The sequence below is a fragment of the Pithys albifrons genome, chromosome 3 (genome assembly GCF_047495875.1).
Source record: "Pithys albifrons albifrons isolate INPA30051 chromosome 3, PitAlb_v1, whole genome shotgun sequence".
Lineage (NCBI taxonomy): Eukaryota > Metazoa > Chordata > Aves > Passeriformes > Thamnophilidae > Pithys > Pithys albifrons.
Window position 1 is genome coordinate 63569979 of NC_092460.1, and position 18184 is coordinate 63588162.

General features: G+C 36.9%; 1 protein-coding gene across 1 annotated transcript in view; it reads left to right on the forward strand.

Moving 5' to 3' along the window:
• The window catches only part of CAPS2 (calcyphosine 2), a 31091-nt gene extending 15700 nt beyond the window's left edge, over nucleotides 1-15391 (forward strand). Inside the window, 11 exon segments of the mRNA XM_071549954.1 lie at nucleotides 223-342; nucleotides 1424-1498; nucleotides 3058-3153; nucleotides 3249-3342; nucleotides 5890-6005; nucleotides 8837-8913; nucleotides 11261-11421; nucleotides 11966-12067; nucleotides 13083-13179; nucleotides 14469-14576; nucleotides 14579-15391. Of these exon segments, the coding sequence (XP_071406055.1) occupies nucleotides 223-342; nucleotides 1424-1498; nucleotides 3058-3153; nucleotides 3249-3342; nucleotides 5890-6005; nucleotides 8837-8913; nucleotides 11261-11421; nucleotides 11966-12067; nucleotides 13083-13179; nucleotides 14469-14576; nucleotides 14579-14643 (1111 nt within the window). The 3' untranslated portion in view covers nucleotides 14644-15391.
• Nucleotides 15392-18184: the final 2793 nt, after the last annotated feature.

The following is an 18184-nucleotide window of genomic DNA, read 5'->3' on the forward strand; positions in this document are numbered from 1 at the left end:
CCAGAATATTATTGCATGTATTTGATTTTGAGTAATAGACTTAAGGATTTGTAAAAACAAACTAAAAATCAAGGCCACAAATGTATGCAAGCTTAATGGACAACTTCAGGATTTTATTGCTGTGTTATTTTTCAGTGTTTTCTTTCTTGAGTAAGAATATGTAAAATCTGAAATTCAAACACACTAATAGTCAGAGGGGTTCTCCCTGCTCTTTGTGGTCAGAGCTGTTATAAGTGACCCAGAGCAGTCCATGCATTCTGATGTTTGCAAGGAAGCTCAAGGACTTCTGGAACTTGGGACAGCACCAGTGCGTTTTAGAAAAAGAACACTGCATGAAACAAAGTAAGTTTATAGAAATACATTTTCTGCTGGTTTTTTTTAATATTTTTTTTTATTTTTTATTGGCTCTGCGAAGTCTGTTTGCCTTTCCAGATGTTTTATTTCTGGCTTGGATCCCCCAGCTTCATGTGAGGCCTTGTTTGCAGCCTTCATGTGCTTGTTATTGCCTAGTGGGATCTTTTTATGTATATTCTTTGTGTATAATGATTGATTCATAGAATTTATAAGACCTGGAAGAACATTCTTAAGCTTGCATTGATATTATTCATCACAAGGTTTTGTCAGCCTCTTCTGAGCAAGTTGGGTGCTTGCAATCCTGTCATATCCTTTTAGAGGTTCCTACCATGAGGTACGTAAATTGCATAAATATGCATCTGTAAATGCTAATGTAGATCTTCACAATATAATCATACTTTTCTTTCATGTTTTGATTTCTGCTGCAATAATTAACTCTACTGGCATTTAAATGACATTCCTGGACTCAGCATTGAAAGACTAGCTCTGAGAAAACACTGTGATCCATAAAATGAAATGAATTTGCAGGTCTGAGGTATTTTCTGTTAATTTTTTTCAACATTCGGGCAAGGATCTCTGCATTGTGTATTTTAGCACCCTGCTCTAAAGTCTTTCTTATCAAATGTAATCTTAAAAAAGACAACAAAACCAGTCTCTCAATCTCTTACACACATCACACGGACAAATCTCCTTTTTTGGAACTAGTAATAGGCCAATATGAAATGTTTGGGTGGGTAAAGAAGCCCTAATCTGGGTATTTTTGCAAGACAACACATTGATTCCTGGAAGTATGGTGAGTGGTAGGGGTTTAATTCTGTATATAAGTGTATGTAAACAAAGTATCCAGGTCATATTTATGCCTTCTGTGAATGTACTCTCATATTATATAATCACAGAACACACTACAACTCTGAGTTGCTTTCTTATTCAGCTACAAGGGATCATCTCCTCAGCCAGTTGCCAAGGATACCATATTTCATGTTTTTTGCTGTTTTAAAATGGTTGATTTTTATGTAACATTTATCTGTGAACCTATAGGTATCATTAACATGCTGCATTATTTTCACAGAATAAAGACCAAATCAGGATTAACTGAAAATATGCTCTCCAGCAAGCTACGCTTTGATAGTAGGATTATATCGAGGTAATCACAAATTTTGTGAAGCTTTTCAAATCTGTGAATTTGTGTGTGATGATACTTATTCTCTTGAACTAATGAATTGCACTGAATGTTTCTGTTGTCTATGTTGAAGAAAAAAGTACATGCTGTGTAGTTGTAGATACATGCATACATGTGCAATACAAATTTTGACATGGCTGATGGATAGTGGCTTTACAGTCCCACTGTAGAGTGTTAAGAACTGTAAGTCATATTATGTTACCCATAGCTCTGTTCAGGACAATTAGCACAGGGACTAGTAAAATAATGCTTTTAGCTGTAGCATCCCAGTTGATTAAAACTTATTTTAGCCTTGTCTTACATGTGGCAACTGTTGTAAATGTCATAATTGTAGATGTGGCTTTGCAACTTATTTGCATCTTGTTATGTATTGGACTTTAGGACATCTTTGAAACTGTTCTAATTTGAATAGCTGTGGCATAAACATTTTTTTTTCAGCTTTGAAAGTGATGATTTTTTGAAGCTGTGAACTGTATACTTACTAGACAAAACTAAGGATTCAGCCACATAGCTTCACATACACAATGACTGCAGTAGTCCTGGTATACATAATCTCCTTTAATGAGTGAAAATTATATTTATATACTAAAACGTGAAGCCTTGAAAGGTGTTTTTAACATTATGGTAATGGAATATTGCATGAAAATGTGTGACTGAATCCAGAAGTTGAATTCCTTGGTGGGTTAGAGAAAATAGTTAAATACCACTTTAATAAAAATCAGTTGTACAATACACAACATTGAAAATAAGTATTGAGAGCAGCCTTCAGGATAAGAACGTGGGGATACTGATGGATGAGAAGCTGCAGAACTCGGCAGTGTGCACTCACAGCCCAGAAAGCCATCCATGTCCTGGGCTGCATTAAAAGCAGTGTGGCCAGCAAGTCCAGGCATATGATTTTCCACTCTACTCCACTTTCATGGGACCCTGTCTGGAGAACTGCATGCAGCACTGGGGTGCCCAGCACAAGAAGGACGTGGACCTGTTGGAGTGAGTCCAGAGGAAGGTCATGAAGATGATCAGAGGGCTAGAGCACTCTCCAGGGAGGACAAGCTGAGAGAGTTGGGATTGTTCAGTCAAGAGGGAAGGGAGGGCATGAGGAAGACCTTATTGCAGTCTTCCAATGCCTAAAGGAGGGCTGCAAGAAAGCTGGAGAGGGACTTCTTACAAGCACATTTAGTGGTAGGACAAGGGGGAATGGCTTTAAACTGAAATAAGGCAGGTTCAGATTAGGATGAAATTCTTTACTGTGAGGGTGGTGAGGCACTGGAACAGGTTGCCCAGAGAAGAAGTGAATGCCTCATCTATGGAAGTATCCAAGGCCAGGTTGGCTGGAACTCCAAGTAACCTGGTCTAGTGGAAGGTGTCTCTGCCCATGGCAGAGGGGTTGGAACTAGGTGACCTTTTAAGGTCCTATCCAACCCAAACCATTTCTGATTCCAAAATAAATATTATTTATGTTTGGGTTGAATAGGATTTATGTAGATGAAAAACATGAAGGTGCTTTTTAATTTCCCTTCTAGAAATGGTCGTGATGCTTGTAGAGAATTTATTGGATTTTTTTTCGCATGTGACAGATCACTTACTGTGTATGAATTTTGACAGTTTGGAAAAAACAGGTAGGATAAAAAGGTTTTAGAAAACATTTTCCACTATATCTAAGAAGCTTAAATAAATTTTATTGTTTTAATACCAGTTTTGAATTACTTCACAGAACAAATGCCTTGCCTTTCATTCAAAAGGGAGTTTATCAACTTCAGCGTGGACAAAGGAAGGGAAAAGCATATGATCTTAGTGATCTCTATGTTGTAAGTATTCCTATGAATGTAAGGCAATTTTGTTGGTGATTTGGAACTAATATTTAGATACTCGAATTGAAAATTGTGATCTAGCCTTCTGGGAAGACGAAAAGTCTTTCCCTTCAGTAACATTTTCAAATTAAAGATTTTCAGGAGTCTGGATTATTTTGCTGTCCCACGTTTTATTGATCCCAATTTAGCCTTCAGATTAAGCTGTAGTTTGTGATTTTTTCCCCCTAGAGGGCACAAGACTGCAAGGAGTGTGGACCTGTTGTAGGCAAAATTAGCGTTTAAAACAATGGTAAGCTTCACGTATCAGCTGATCTGAAGAGTGTCTGCAAATTGTATTCCATCTTCTGTACTGCTGTACTTCTGGGTTAAATGTTCACGGTTTATAAATATTTGAGCAAGTTTTAAAGTACAGACTGTTTTCACTGAGTTCTTCACATCCCCCTGCAAATCTGAAGTTTCAGAGCAAAAACTGTATAAAGTACTGAAAGTAAAAGAAGATGACATTAGTATTTTTGTGTGCTTTGTCTCATCATATGGCTTATCCTAACTGCTTAATTGTAGTGACAATCTAAGAATTTCCAATAGACGAGTTAACGTTATGGAGATTGAAGGTACTTGTTAGAGATTTTCTTTTTTTATTGTTGTGTATTTTTGCAGCCTACTCTCAAGTTCAATAGCTCTTTGGAATGATGTTGTATCTGTGAATCTCCGTGTTTTCAGTCTTGCTTTCTGGGCTGACATTAAGATAAACAGATTTCTCACAAAGTTCAAATGTTGAAACATTCGCACTATAACAGTGTCTCTGTCTCCTCCTTGTGAATTCTTGAGTTTTGAAGATTTTATAACCTAAGCTTGCATGGATATTACAGTTAGAGCCACTGCTTATTATTATTATTCTCAGCATTCTTGGCTTTTAGTTTTCTGCTTTTCTTTCTCTCCCCTCCCCTCTTCTTCCAAACCAAAAAGCATCTCTAACTTTGAAGAATGTGTGAGGTGTGTCCTCAGTCCTGAGCTTGGAAGGAGTGGGAATTTGTAATACTGGGTAATAGAACTCTGTGCTACTAATAATGTGTTTTTATTCTGTATTTCTTAGAGAAATCTAGAAATGTTAAAGAATAACTTTACTGTTAAACATTGCAGAAATAATTTTAACTTTGAGAAGGCAACTTTTTAGTTGTTTGTTTATCTCAAGTACAATTTGAGTTTCTTGAAAATAACTGAAGAGTTTCTTCTAGTCTGAGAGAATTTTGCTCTCATGGAATCAGTGTTGCACCTTCTGTGACTTGCTTGTCTGATCCAGTGAGTTTTGGATCTTACAGGGATGAAGGGAGAAGAAAAGTTGAAAAGGACAGCCTGTCTGATGGAACAACAACCTGTAGCCTCACGTTTCGTAGCTGTAGGTTAGGCAACAGTGTGCCCTCTTACTAGACCAACCAGCATCTAGAGTCTTCAGCTCAGCTTTTAGTCTGTGTTCAGAAGCTTAACTGACCTTTGATACACTTTTTCATCATTTCATAAATGTTTTCAACAAACACTTGAAAGTCTTGGACAGTGTCATATACAAAACACACAGAATCACAGAATATGGAGAGATGGAAGGGACACACAAGGATCATCAAGTCCAACTCCTGGCTCTGCACAGGACCATCACCCAGAGTCACACCATGTGCTTGAGAGTGTCATCCAAATCCTTCTTGAACTGTCAGTCTTGGTGCTGTGACCACTTCCCTGGGGAGCCTGCTCCAGTACCGAGCCACCCTCTGGGTGGAGAACCTTTTTCTAATATTCAGCCTAAATCTCCCCTGACACAACTTCAGGCCATTCCCTTGGGTCCTGTCACTGGTCACCACAGAGAAGAGATCAGTGCCTGCCCCTCCTCTTCCCCTTATAAGGAAATAGTAGATTGTGATGAGGTGTCTCTTCTTCTCCAGGCTGAACAGATCAAGTGACCTCAGCCTCTCTACAGCTTCCCCTCAAGGCCCTTCACCAACTTTGTTGCCCTCCTTTGGACACTCTCTAATGGTTTAATGTTTTTCTCATATTGTGGTGACCAAAATTGCACATAGTGTTTAAGGTGAGGCTGCCCCAGTGCAGAGCAGAGAGGGACAATCCCCTCTCTTGACCGGCTGGTGATGCTTTGCCTGATGCCCCCCAGGACACAGTTGGCCCTCCTGGCTGCCAGGGCACTACTGACTCATACTCAACTGGCCATGGACCAGTTCCCTTTCTGTGGCACTGCTTTCCAGCATCTCATGCCCCACTCTGTGAGAATATCCAGGGTTGCCCCATCCCAGGTGCAGAATCCAGCACTTCCCTTGTTGAACTCCATATGTTGGTGATTTGCCCAGTCCTCTGATTTGTTGAGGTCTCCCTGCAAGGCCTCCCTGCCTTTGAGGAAGTCAACAGCTCCTCCCAGTTTTGTGCCATCTGCAAACTTGCTCAGTACCCCTTCCAGTTCTGTGTCCAATTAATTTATGAAAATGTTAAAGAGCACAGGGCCTAAGGCACAACCTATTTTTAAATCATTGTATGCTTTACCAACAGGGAGCTAATCTAACTTTCCGAAGTGTTGATCATAACCTTCCAGAAAGTGTTAAGCAGAACCCTGTTTTCACTCTTCATGTGATAAGTATTGATGAAGCAGCTATGGATTTTCTGAAGTAAGTGCTGCTAACTGTTTTTCAAATTACTTTGTCTCCTTTAAGCAAAAAAGATTTTTTTTTCATAAGAGCTTCTATTACCTTCTTACTTATACTGCTAAAAGCAATCTGTATTTAGGCTATTTAAATTAGTAATAGATGTTAGTGGATTTTACGTAGTTCAGTAACTTTCTAGAATAAGGAGTGAAAGAATTAATTAAATTATGAAGCTATCTTATTTGCTGTGTTTAAAGTCACATGTTTTTATGCACAAATCATAAACTGAAAATTTTCTTACATGATGAACTAAAATACTACATTTGGAGAAAAATGCTTATTTTATGATGAATATTATTATTGAATCTTTTGTGACATGTATGTTAAAAGCTTGTATCAGTCATGGTAATGCAAGTGTTTGAACACGCACAAGAGAAGAATTGGAGGTTTCTATCTCTGGGGTTTTACTGGGTGGGGTTTTTTTTTTTTTTCATTTTTCTTCCTTCCTCTGCCTTCATTCTTCCAGGCATTGCTTCATGTTGAAAACTGCAGGCACTGGGACAGGATCTCTGCACTTATTCTTTCAAAAGAGTTTTTACTAAATTACATTGTGAAGAGTCTGAAAGATGAGAATTTTTTAGAATTTTTTCAAATGGTTAGGTGAATGGTAATTTTGAGTATGTGTCTCATACCAATATCTATATGGTAAGTAATCTGTCTAGGGAATTAAGTATCTTTCTTTGTGGTTTCTGACTTTTATTGTGAATGTACCACTTTTTAGCACAAATAAAATCTTGGTATAAAATTTATCACACTGCTGTGCCTGCCTGATCATGGAAGTTATTTAACACTGTTGGAAATACAGTCAGGATTTGATTACTCAGGTTTTGGTGAGGACTGTCTGCTGATAGCAGATGTTACAAGGTAGAAATTTTCATGGAATCATAGAAAGGGGCCTCAGGGCAGGGTTTATGGCAGCAGACTGTTCAAGCCTGCATCCAGATGGGTTTTTAAAGACCTTTAAGGATAGAGACTCTGCAACCTCTGTGGGCAACCTCTTCCAGTGTTCAGTCACCCTCATAGTACAGAATTGTTTCCTGATGTTCAGAGGGAACCTCCTGTGTTTCAGTCTGTGCCCATTGCCTCTTGTCCTGTCATCGGGTATCACTGAGCAGAGTCTTCATTACTCCCTCTTGTCAGGTATTTATACACACTCGTAAGATCCCTCAAGCCTTCTCTTCTCCAGGCTAAATAGTTCCATCTCTCCCAGCCTCTCCACATATATCAGAGGCTTTGATCCCTTCTTGATTAGGAACAGCATAATAAAATCTCAATTAAATATCTTCAATATCTAAAGACTACTTTTGTTAGCACAAGTTGACTATTATTTTTCTTTCTGCAAGTGCTTAGACGTGTGAAGTGTGTTCTCAGTGATGGTAATATTCACTGTAATGTCCCTTTATAATAAAAGCTTTGCAAAGGAGCCCTAGTGAGATATCAGTGCATGGAACAGTAAATTCAAATTTAATTGGTTATAGAAATACATAGTTGTATGATGCTTAGTGCTAATTGTTCCCTCTCTGCAAGGTTTCCATGAAATAAAACACAATATAGTTTAATTTAAAATATTTTATGTAAGAAATTTACATCTCAGAAGCCGTCATTCAGGTAAAAGGCTTTTTCTTTCATTTGTTGCTAATCTTACATGTCTGAAATTTGGAGTTGATCCAATGTTATTACTGAAGGCTCCAGAAAGAAGACCTGCTCACTGAGTTGTAATTTTGGATTTTTTTCTATCTGTGGTGGAATAGATTGTTTCTTTTTTTTTTATACACTCTCTCTTCTTTCCATTAGTAACTAAATTTCAGACAATAAACTCTGTCTTTTTCTTCTATATGTGAGTGTTACTGAATTCTGTAGTCTCTGGTGCAAAACCCTGGAACTGAGTCCTCTTACCTTCATTACTGTACTGACAGAGAATGCTGCTCAGGTACAGTCCAAAAGGTCTCTTGCAGGTTTCCAGGAGCAGCTATGACCTGCTGTCTCAAACCATGAATCTTTTGATTTACACATATTTTCAAGAAAGTACATTGTCTTCTGTGGGTGGTTGTTGACTTTCCAGTTTAGGTGGTTTGATATAGGCAAGCTTTTATGAACTTTGTAATTGGAAGTATGTAGAGCAGAGATGCAAATTCTTAATAGACAGTAGAGAGGTAAGTCTTTGACCTCAGAAAACAGGAGTATGCCACAGCAAAGCACCAGTGAGCAAGCAGCTTTCTTCTTCCAGTGGGTTCTTCCACAATATATTTTTATCAACCTTTATAACAATTTTTGGTGAAGGCCTATGGGAAGCCCTTCTCAGAAGGGAACTTGCCAGGAAAAGAACACAAAATATACCATAATTCTAGATTTGCTGATCCAGCTCTCAGTCTGCACCATTGCTGTTTGTATCCTAAAGAGAGATTTGTAACTATTACATGTTATTTTCCTATTGGTGATTAAATCTGGCTGCTTTAATAAACTCTTCCAGTAGCATGACCTGAAGATTAGGATTGTTTTGAAATAACTTTCTGGAGATTTTATGCACGGGAAGAATTTTCCATGATTATTGAATTAGTAGATTTGCTGTTAATGGAATATTGTCAGAAAGGAATTTCTGCATATCTGTAGCTGTTCAGCAAGAACTTTTATTAGTGCCCTCTCAAACTCAAGCAATTTGATACTGTGCTTATTAAGGGTAGTATATGAATTAAATATAAAGTTCAGTGTGTTTTGGGGGTTTTTACTACAGCTGTTTTGAATATAGTAGTATTACATGTAATTTCACCAGTGAACATTAGTTTTTATTTCTTTAGAGCTTCTTCTGTAGAATTCAAGCAACAGTGTTCCAAGCAAGTGGTCAATGACGGCAAAGTTTTCAAGAAGATTCAAGGTTTGTGTCTAACAGAACCCATTTTATTTTAATTTCTGTATCTCGTATCTCTGTATCTTTACAGCTCAGTGGAATGAACAGTAGTGATGTTATGGAGATTTCATTTGTATAAAAGAAATTAGACAACAGTTAGCTATTTATCAGAGTATTACTAGAATCTGATACTAGCACAAATCAGTCATACGAATGCTTTTTCCTGTCTCTTTAAATAAACAGTCTGGGTAAAGAATGTGGAGAAGGTAGAAAATAATTATGAATGTAATCAATAAACTGTTAATCTCTGTATTGAAATATTCTCTGAAAAAATCCTAAAGCATAACACTGATCCTGTTAACTGACATTAAATTTGTTGTTGGCAAAGTGTACAAGCACAATCTTACTTCTTAATTTTCTTCTAGATACTTCTTTTGGCCATTATTTCTATATATTGATAGGTTGTGGTTTGGTATTCTTTATTATTACACTTATTAAAAATCGTGAGTATGGTTGAGTAGTATACTCTCAAATATGTAAATAAATTCTGTTAGGATCCTATCTGCAGTCTTTAGGACAAAAGCATAGCTTTGTGTTTAAAATTATGGTAGGATGTTTTTTCAGTGCCGTATATTATCTTTGTAACCTGTGGTCAGCAAAAACTTGATCTGAGCAGTTCCAGGTTTGTATAATCTCCGCTGTTTACTGTCATTCGCTAAACCTGGTTTATGCAGACACTCTTTGGTCACTAGAATATGCTTGGACATTTACTGTTACAAAAAATTTTTGGAATAAAAATTAGGGTTATTTTTTAATCCTCTAGCTATTCCATTTTTTCCCCTTGCAGAATAGACACCAATTGAGAAATCTGTGTCTAAGGTTTGCTGGAGTGGCCTGAAAGAAGGTTATGTGGGTATACTTCAAGGCACCTTTGGCATCTGAGTATCAACTTCACTGGAAAAAACTTCATTCTTTCACATTATGTTGTGGTTGGGAGTGGGAGCTTCAGATAAAGTTTATTAGAGAAGCCCTTCCATTGAGTCAGGAGGTGCAGAAAGGATGCCCTTGCTTTCTAAACTTCTCAGAGAGGAGCTTAGGTGCAGCTGGATCCAATCTTAGTTCCAGACTTTTTCAACTGATTTAAATATAAGGAATTATAGTGGTGTGATTGAACCTTTGTACAACGTTTATCATAGGACTAAAGATGGCAAACCAGGTATATTTATATAAAACAAATTATTTATTATGACAAATGATTAGATAAAAGATCTTAATCAGAATTATTTACTACAAAGTATAGAAGCTAAAACTAGTAGGATAGGATAGTATAGTGCACTGTATTAAAGCTATCAAAAAAGAAAGGAAACTATTATTAAGTAGAGATTGATGAAACTCACCCATACCAACAGCCATGGACAGATCTCTCACTCAGCCGTGAGGGGTAACCTTGAGGGGCGTCCCCACACACACTTCAAGAAGGATTATGTTAGAAGAACCTACCATGTGAATGTGGACTGGGCTTTTATCGTATAAAGTGATTGACTGTCAGTCTTATGTCTCCAGGTCAGCTTAGCAGCTTCTCTGCCAAATCTTTACCTCATTATTAGGATGTTAATTTGGGGTTGATGTGTCAGACTGTTTTTAACATAATTCAACACCAAAACCAGCAAGATATATCTTCTCTCAGTCCACCACTATTAGCTTTGCAAACAGGGAATTGTTTGAGTTGCTTGAGGACATTCCAGGCCGGAGCATCCTGCTGCACCTTGCCCCTATTTTTTTTATAATTGTAGATACAAGTAATTTGAGGGTAATAGCAGGTGACTTCTGTTAACAGAGTAGGCTGAGAAACTCAGGCATCCCTAAAGTAAACCTATCTCAAGATTTTGGTAAGGCTCTTGTTCTCTGCCTGTAATTCTGGAATGGTTTTGCAGAATTACTCTTATTTGTTCTTGTCTCCACATGTATTAACATCTTTGTACAATAAAGAAGCAACTCTGTTTCATAGTGGAATGTTTGTATTGTTCTGAAGTTGCTTTATATGTTGAATGACAGTAATCAGTGCTAGCAGAAATAATCACAGTTTTACAGTCTGAGCAGATAGAGGGCAATAGCCATTATTCCTTTCCTTCTGTAGTCTCTCTGAAAGTTTGTTAGATATTGCTGCTGCTTTATATGGTTTCCACTCTAATGTAAGTAAGTGATAGTTTCTTTTTGGACTGGCATTCTTCCCTCAAAGATCAGGGAGCCCAGATACATGGATATGTCATTTTAACCAGCACTATCATAAGTAGATGTGGTGTTCCGTGTTGTCTCCATAGCAAGTGGCCAACTTCAGGTAAACATTGTGTCCTCTATTTCTCGAAATTCTCAGGTATATTCAGAGGAACACTAAGTAAAGGAGGAGTTCGGGTTATAACAGGCTTAGGAAAGTATTTCCGACAAGTAGACCAGAACAGAAATGGTTTCCTCTCCCAGGCAACCTTTAAAGAAGCTCTAAATGTATTTCATTTGGAAATGCCTGAAGGGTTAAGTGTAGCTGAAATTGTAATAATTGGTATTATCTTTCTTAGTGTATGGACTTGCTTTTTTTTTCCTTCTTAAATCTGTAGTTTAATAGTTGATTTTCACACATGGGTTTTTTTAGTGGTGGTCTTTTTTTCCCCTTCTGGTATACTGGTATTTCTGCATTCAGTTCTATGTGACATTCTTAAAAATAAAAAATAATATATTTAAAAACAGGCAGTCTTTTTACATCATGACACGAGAAAGCAAGTGAGGTTATGGTTAAACTAATTTTTTTTGCTTAAAAAATTAATTTAGGCTATTTTCTTACATTTTTTCTTGATTTTTGTATATACTAGGTTTTAAAAAATAGCCCATAGCTGTCAGAACTGCAAATAATTAGAATTATAGTCACTAGTGACCAATGAAGACAGTTACTATTTTTACAAATCTTTGAGTGATTTTGGATTTAGATTCGGGGTGTTTGGGTGACAATACTGTAATTTTCCATTATAGCAAATGTTTTATTCTAGGACATAGTGAAGAACTTTGGCAAAATACTTTTAAATTGCAGGACTTTGAATCCCTATGGCTTATTCTTGATGATAGCAAGAGTGATAAGGTCGACTATGGAGAATTTACTCGTGCCATATTTAGGAAAGCATTTGTAAGAAAAGTAAGTTTCATTGCAGATATGCTAAGTGTAAATATTTTGCAGTCTAACTTTGGAGTTAGTTACTCATCATGTTCTGATTGTTAAGTTTTGTTGTTGTTTTTCTTAAGTTGTGTATCTGGTAATTGACTTTTTAAAGTAAAAGTAAATTAGAGGATTGCATGCTGTTCCACTGTTGAATTCGTTAATTTTAAACTCTATTTATTATTTTGAATTTATGTGTATGTGTGCTATTATAGTTCAATCCAGTGTATAAAGTATTTGGCATCTTGAAATTATCTGTTCCAGACGTCTGTTTCCTTATTTTGGCAGATGATGGTATCTGGGTTGATTTTTTTTTTTTCCCACAGTGCCTGAAATAGAAGGCAATAACTTGTCTCCTTTTGAAACCTGCAATTAGTCATTATATTTGAGACTTGTTGTATTTTAGATGGCACTTGTTATATGTCTATAATGTAATGTGGAGCTGTTTGCAGTATCAAACACTAGTTACAAACCAGCCAAGTAGTAGTGACTGGATATCAAGATGAAGAAAAATGACATATACTTTCATACTTTCAATCATGGAGGGATTTGACTCCTCTAGCGTTATGTATTGAGTATGTGCATTTGAGTAAACTGAAATGAAAATGAAGCTGCTGTTAGCAGTGCTGAAGAGGCTGTGTGGAGACTTCTTTCAAAATGATGCAGGAATCTTAGTAATTGGAGGAGACAGAAGGGGAAGCAGCTTAACTTCTGATTCTAAGGATGAGCTAGAAATTATGGAGAGAAGATAAATTTTTTTGAGTTGATGAGGGGATCACAATTGATATGAAAGCTGTTCACATAACATAATCATGAAACTGCAAAATGTAGAATAATATTCTGGTATCTGGTGCCTTACATAAAATAGGTAAATTGACATAATCCACTGCACAAGTTCTGTAAGTATGTGCTAGATAGTTAAGTATATTTGATATATTCATCTTTACACTTTTTTTCCTTATATGCCTATAATTTAACTCTTTTTTCCCTATAGGCTTATATGAAATTAGATTTCAACAAAACTGGGAGTGTGCCTATGGTAGATGTCAGAAAATGTTACTGTGCAAAGAAACATCCTCTGGTATTGGCAGGTAATTCACATGAACAGACAAAAAGATCTGTAACTACTGAAGTCATCTTGTTAGCAAAAATACCAGATTCAGAAACTGGTTAGAAATACAAACTATTTTCACATTGGCTTAGACTAGAGCTGTTCATAACTTTTTTGTCTGATGACTTAAAATGTGTCTATCCAGAACATGACTATAAATAGTACTGGAGTTCATATATACAATTTTAATACTGCTCTTTATCAAGCTGCAAACACTGCATATATGCAGAGTAGTTCTTTTCCCTGCCTGTGTAGGACTACATGTAAGCAGTTATTTCTCAGCTTTCATCTGAAAGTTATCAGTGATACCATGATAATAGTTTTTACTTAGGAGAATACTCTAATTTTCACAATAATGTTTTCCATCAAAATATGCAAGGATTCCAGCTGACACAGAGTGTACTCAGCACTTGAATAATTCATTCAGAAGGAACTTCATTTATTTCTGGCACAGGTTTGTCATCCTTTATAGAGGAAGTGCTGGTTTCTTCATTTTTCATTCATTATTCATTATTTTTTCAGGATTCTCAAAAATGTTTAAAATGTGCCATTAGGAAAAAGTAGGAATTTAAGTATTTGTATGACAGTTTCTAAAATATTATCTCCATGTACCCAACCAGTCACTGTGAAAGTCTGTTGTGTTGTGACCCTTTTGTTTTTACCTGTAGAACAGGATGTTTTTTGTAGTGCCAATGATTTTAATGGCAACACATGAAGACATATAGTGGTAATAGGAATACAACATGCATTTTTTTCCAATGCTATAATGGCATATTTTTTGCAGTTTTTCTGAATGATATGGAATCATCTTTAGTATTATCTTTATAAAGCCACTAGGCAGATGTAAATTGCAGAACACTTTTCAAATGCTAATTTGCATCTTAAAGTTTTCCTAGACCTTTGAATTTGTATTATGGTTAAACACATGGTTTCTTACAAGATAACTTTTGAAATATGAAAATTTTAGTTTACAAATGCATTATTCAATTTTTGCCATCACTTGAAGAAAAAATATTCCTGATGTCATAATTCATTGCAATTTACTGACCATGTTTCTGTTGATATTTAATGCTATGCTATCAGAGTAAGGTGATTTCTACAGCTGGTATTAAGTGAGCCAGTGACTTAATTCTGAAATCAGAATATTGACTTTGTTCATGAAAAAAATACTTGCAAGCTAAAATTTGAAAGTTTCTTGCCTGAAGTATATTAAATGATGCATATTCACTGTTCTTTGAAATGTATTTAATGGGATATATGCTTTTATAGGCAAAGCTGCAGAAGAAGAAATTAAATCATCATTTCTAGAAACATTGGGAGAGTCCTGCAGCAGCCCCAGTGAAGTTTCCTATTCCGAGTTTGAAGATTACTATGAAGGATAAGTTTTGGAGTCATGTGTGATGATGATTTTGTTAATATCTTAAGGAACTCTTGGGGAATTTAGAGTGGAAAACAAGAAAAATGAAGAAGAGATTTTCTAAACAAGGAGTGACTAAATAAGGGAGGATTTAGTCGTAATGTGCATTATTTTATAATGAGTGTGTTAAACTGATTTCAGGGACTGAAAACTTTAGATGCTTTCAGAGTAATATATGGCAAATTTCTTAGAATGTCTGTTCAGCTATGTTAGCCATTCTTAATACAAATGCTGTTCTTTTTTTTTCCGTTAGAAATAATAAAAGCAGTTTCTCATACAAGAAGTTGTAATTTTTTAATACTAGAATAAAGTTGCCTATTTTAAAATAAGAGGGAATTAGAATACAAAAATTCATGAAGGTGTATATGCAAGAGAAAATTTCATTTTATGATGCATTGTGAAAAGTCTTAGGTTTGACTGTTTAAAGTGTCAATAACTTTTCTTAAGAAAGTTTCTTATAACATTCTTTGTCTTGTTTTGTCTTTCTTATGGTGGTACTTGGCTTGAAAGAGAGCAGGTCATCCTCTTCCAGTTTTGAGGATGTTTGCAGTACTGAAAGTGCAGAGATGTTCACAGCAGCTAGCCCCTTGGCCTGTGGGCCGTCTTGACTGGTCTTACTTTGTCATTTTGGTCAGGCATCCAAAACTGAGCATTGAATCCCAACGGTTTTATTAAACACACATGTATTTTATAATTAGTATCTTCCTTTCCCATATTGTGCTATGTGGTTTTCTAAAGAAATAATTTATATTTAAATATCTGTTTTCTTTATATCCCTGGGATATTTTAACTAAAACTTAGCAGTTATATATTTTGTCAAACTGATATATAGCATTTCCTATCTGCTCTGAAAGTGTAAACCAGAAAAGTATAAAAAAAAATCTCCAAAACAACCACCTCTGTCACCACAAAAATTAAATCATAAATTGAAATATTCCTTACTACTTTAAGTATTCAGACAGATGCTCTTTTCAATGTAACACATCTTGTTAATTCTGTAAAATTACTGGTGTTAAGAAATAAAAAAGTTAATTTTACAGTGAGAGAAAGACTGAGAAGCGAGAGAGTGAGAGAGAAAAAGAGCCTTTGTTTTCAATACACACATCACTAAAATTTACTGTATGTTGAACTGCATTTCTTAAGCCTATGCAATTAAAATATATTAGTTTCCTTAGACCTTGTCTGCCTGGTTTTGAATTTTTAGTCTGTGGTTAACAGAGCCTTCCTCTGAGACAGAATTTGTGTTTCAGGAATTAAAGGGCAGTGTTGGAATGGATGCTGAAATGAGGGACTTGGTCCCTCTGTGGATGACTGGTATAGTCTAGATATAGTACTTCCTTTTTCTGATAGCCTGTGCATTTTTATGTTTTGATTATTTGTACCCTGACCTCAACTATAACAAGAATTGCAGTTTCTGCTGTAGATCCTCATATGAGAGATTTTGGAGGGTTCTTTTGGGGCTGCAAAAGTCTTTATGCATTGGTTTACAGGGAAGTGAGGATTTTGTCAATGATTATTCTAAGCAGGAATTCGGATGTGGCTCATTACGATTTTCTTGTTCCCAATTCCTGCCAGAATTTCTCTTGCTGGAAAGATTTTTGTTAATTAGTGTTCCTGGAATTGGTGATTCTGAGAAGGGCAACTTCATCTAGTTGTACAGTGATCTGCTTGTTAATGTGTCAGTTCAAATAACTGAAAAATACCAAGTGGAATTTTTATTAGTTTTTTAAAGAATCACCCGCTCTATTTAGACTTGTTCACTTAGGGGAATTGTACCAACAAATACAACTGTAGTTCAGCTTAATGAATGGAAGTAATTGTGAAGTGAGGTATTTTCTTTTTGCAATGGTTAATTTTATGGTTAAGCTTTTAGGAAGATTATTCCACATTTTCCTGTGGAATGGAAAAATTCATAAGTGGATGTTTTCTAAGTGGGCCTGCTTATCAGCAGAAGCTGCATAGGTTACATCTGCTGCAAATTAATTGTTCTTTATGTTGTTCTTATCAAAGAAATATTGAATATATATAAGAATATTACTTTCATAGCTTTGGTAGTCATGTAGTATTTTTTTAATCTGAAGAGAGATCCCTAACAGAGTCATGTAAGATAAATTCTAAAGGTCAAATTTGCCTGAACATACAAGCAGGTACTCTGGTAATGATGTGAAACCTGCTAAATATATAATTTCTATTAACTACAGGGTTGGTTATGCAGATCCTGCTTGACCAGCCTGATTTCCTTTTATGACCAGGTAACCTGCCTGGTTTAGAAGGTAAAGGCTGTAGATGTTGTCTACCTGGACTTTAGTAAAGTGTCCAATACTGCCTCCCATGGCATTCTCCTGAGAAGCTGGCAGCCTATGGCTTGGGTGGGTACACTCTTTGCTAGGGTAAAAACTGTCTTAATGGCCGGGCCTGGAGAGTAGTGGTGAATGGAGCTACATTCAGCTGGGGGCTGGTCATGAGTGGTGTTCCCCAGGGCTCGGTATTGCGGCCTGTCCTCTTTAATATCTTTTGATTATCAATGATCTAAATGAGGGGATTGAATGGCCCCTTATTAAGTTCACAGACTGTGTTGGAGTGTTGGTCTTGCCAGAAGCAGGAAGGCTCTGCAGAGGGATCTGGACAGGCTGGATCAATGGGCTGAGGCCAGTGGTATGAGGTTCAATAAGGCCAAATGCCAGGTCCTGCACTTGGGTAAAAACAGCCCCATGCAAAGCTACAGGCTGGAGGCAGAGTGGCTGGAAAGGACCTGGGGGTGCTGGTTGACCAGCAGCTGAACAGGAGGCATCAGCGTGCCCAGGTGACCAAGAAGGGCAATGACATCCTGTCCTGTATCAGAAATAGTGTGGCCGGCAGGACTAGGGAAACGATTGTCCCTCTGTACTCAGCAAGGGTGAGGCTGCACCTCAAATCCCATGTTCAGTTTTGGGCCTCTCACTTCAAGAAAGATACTGAGTGGCTGGGGCTTGTCCAGAGAAGGACAGTGGAGCTGGTGAAGAGCCTGTACTGTAAGTTGTACGATTAGCAGCTCAGGGAACTGGAGTTTTTCAGCCTGGAGGAAAGGAGGCTTCAGAGGAGGCCTTATCCCCTGTCTACAACTACCTGGAAGGCAACTAGCAACAGGACAAGTAGAATAGCCCTCAGGCTGTGCCAGGGGAGGTTCAGGTTGGAGATCAGGAAAAAAATTTTCACTGGAAGGTTGATTAAGCATTGGAACTGGCTGTCCAAGGGGATGATGGAGTCATCATCCCTAGAAGTGTTTGAGAAATGAGTGGACATGCCATTGAATGCTATGGTTTAGTTGGCATGGTGGTGTTTGGTCAAAGGTTGGACTCAATGATCTTGAAGGTATTTTCCAACCTTAATGATTCTATGATCAGTAGCTGTCTCAAAACATCAGGTACGGTGACTATGGTGAATTTTTAACGGCTTTCACAAAAGTCACTTTTTTCTGCCCACTGTTTTTTATTGAGTAAATTTCAGATGGCAGCAGACAATTCAAAGTAGCTTCTACCTAAGGCTTGCCAACCATTCTTACAGTCAGTAAAATAACATATAACCTGGA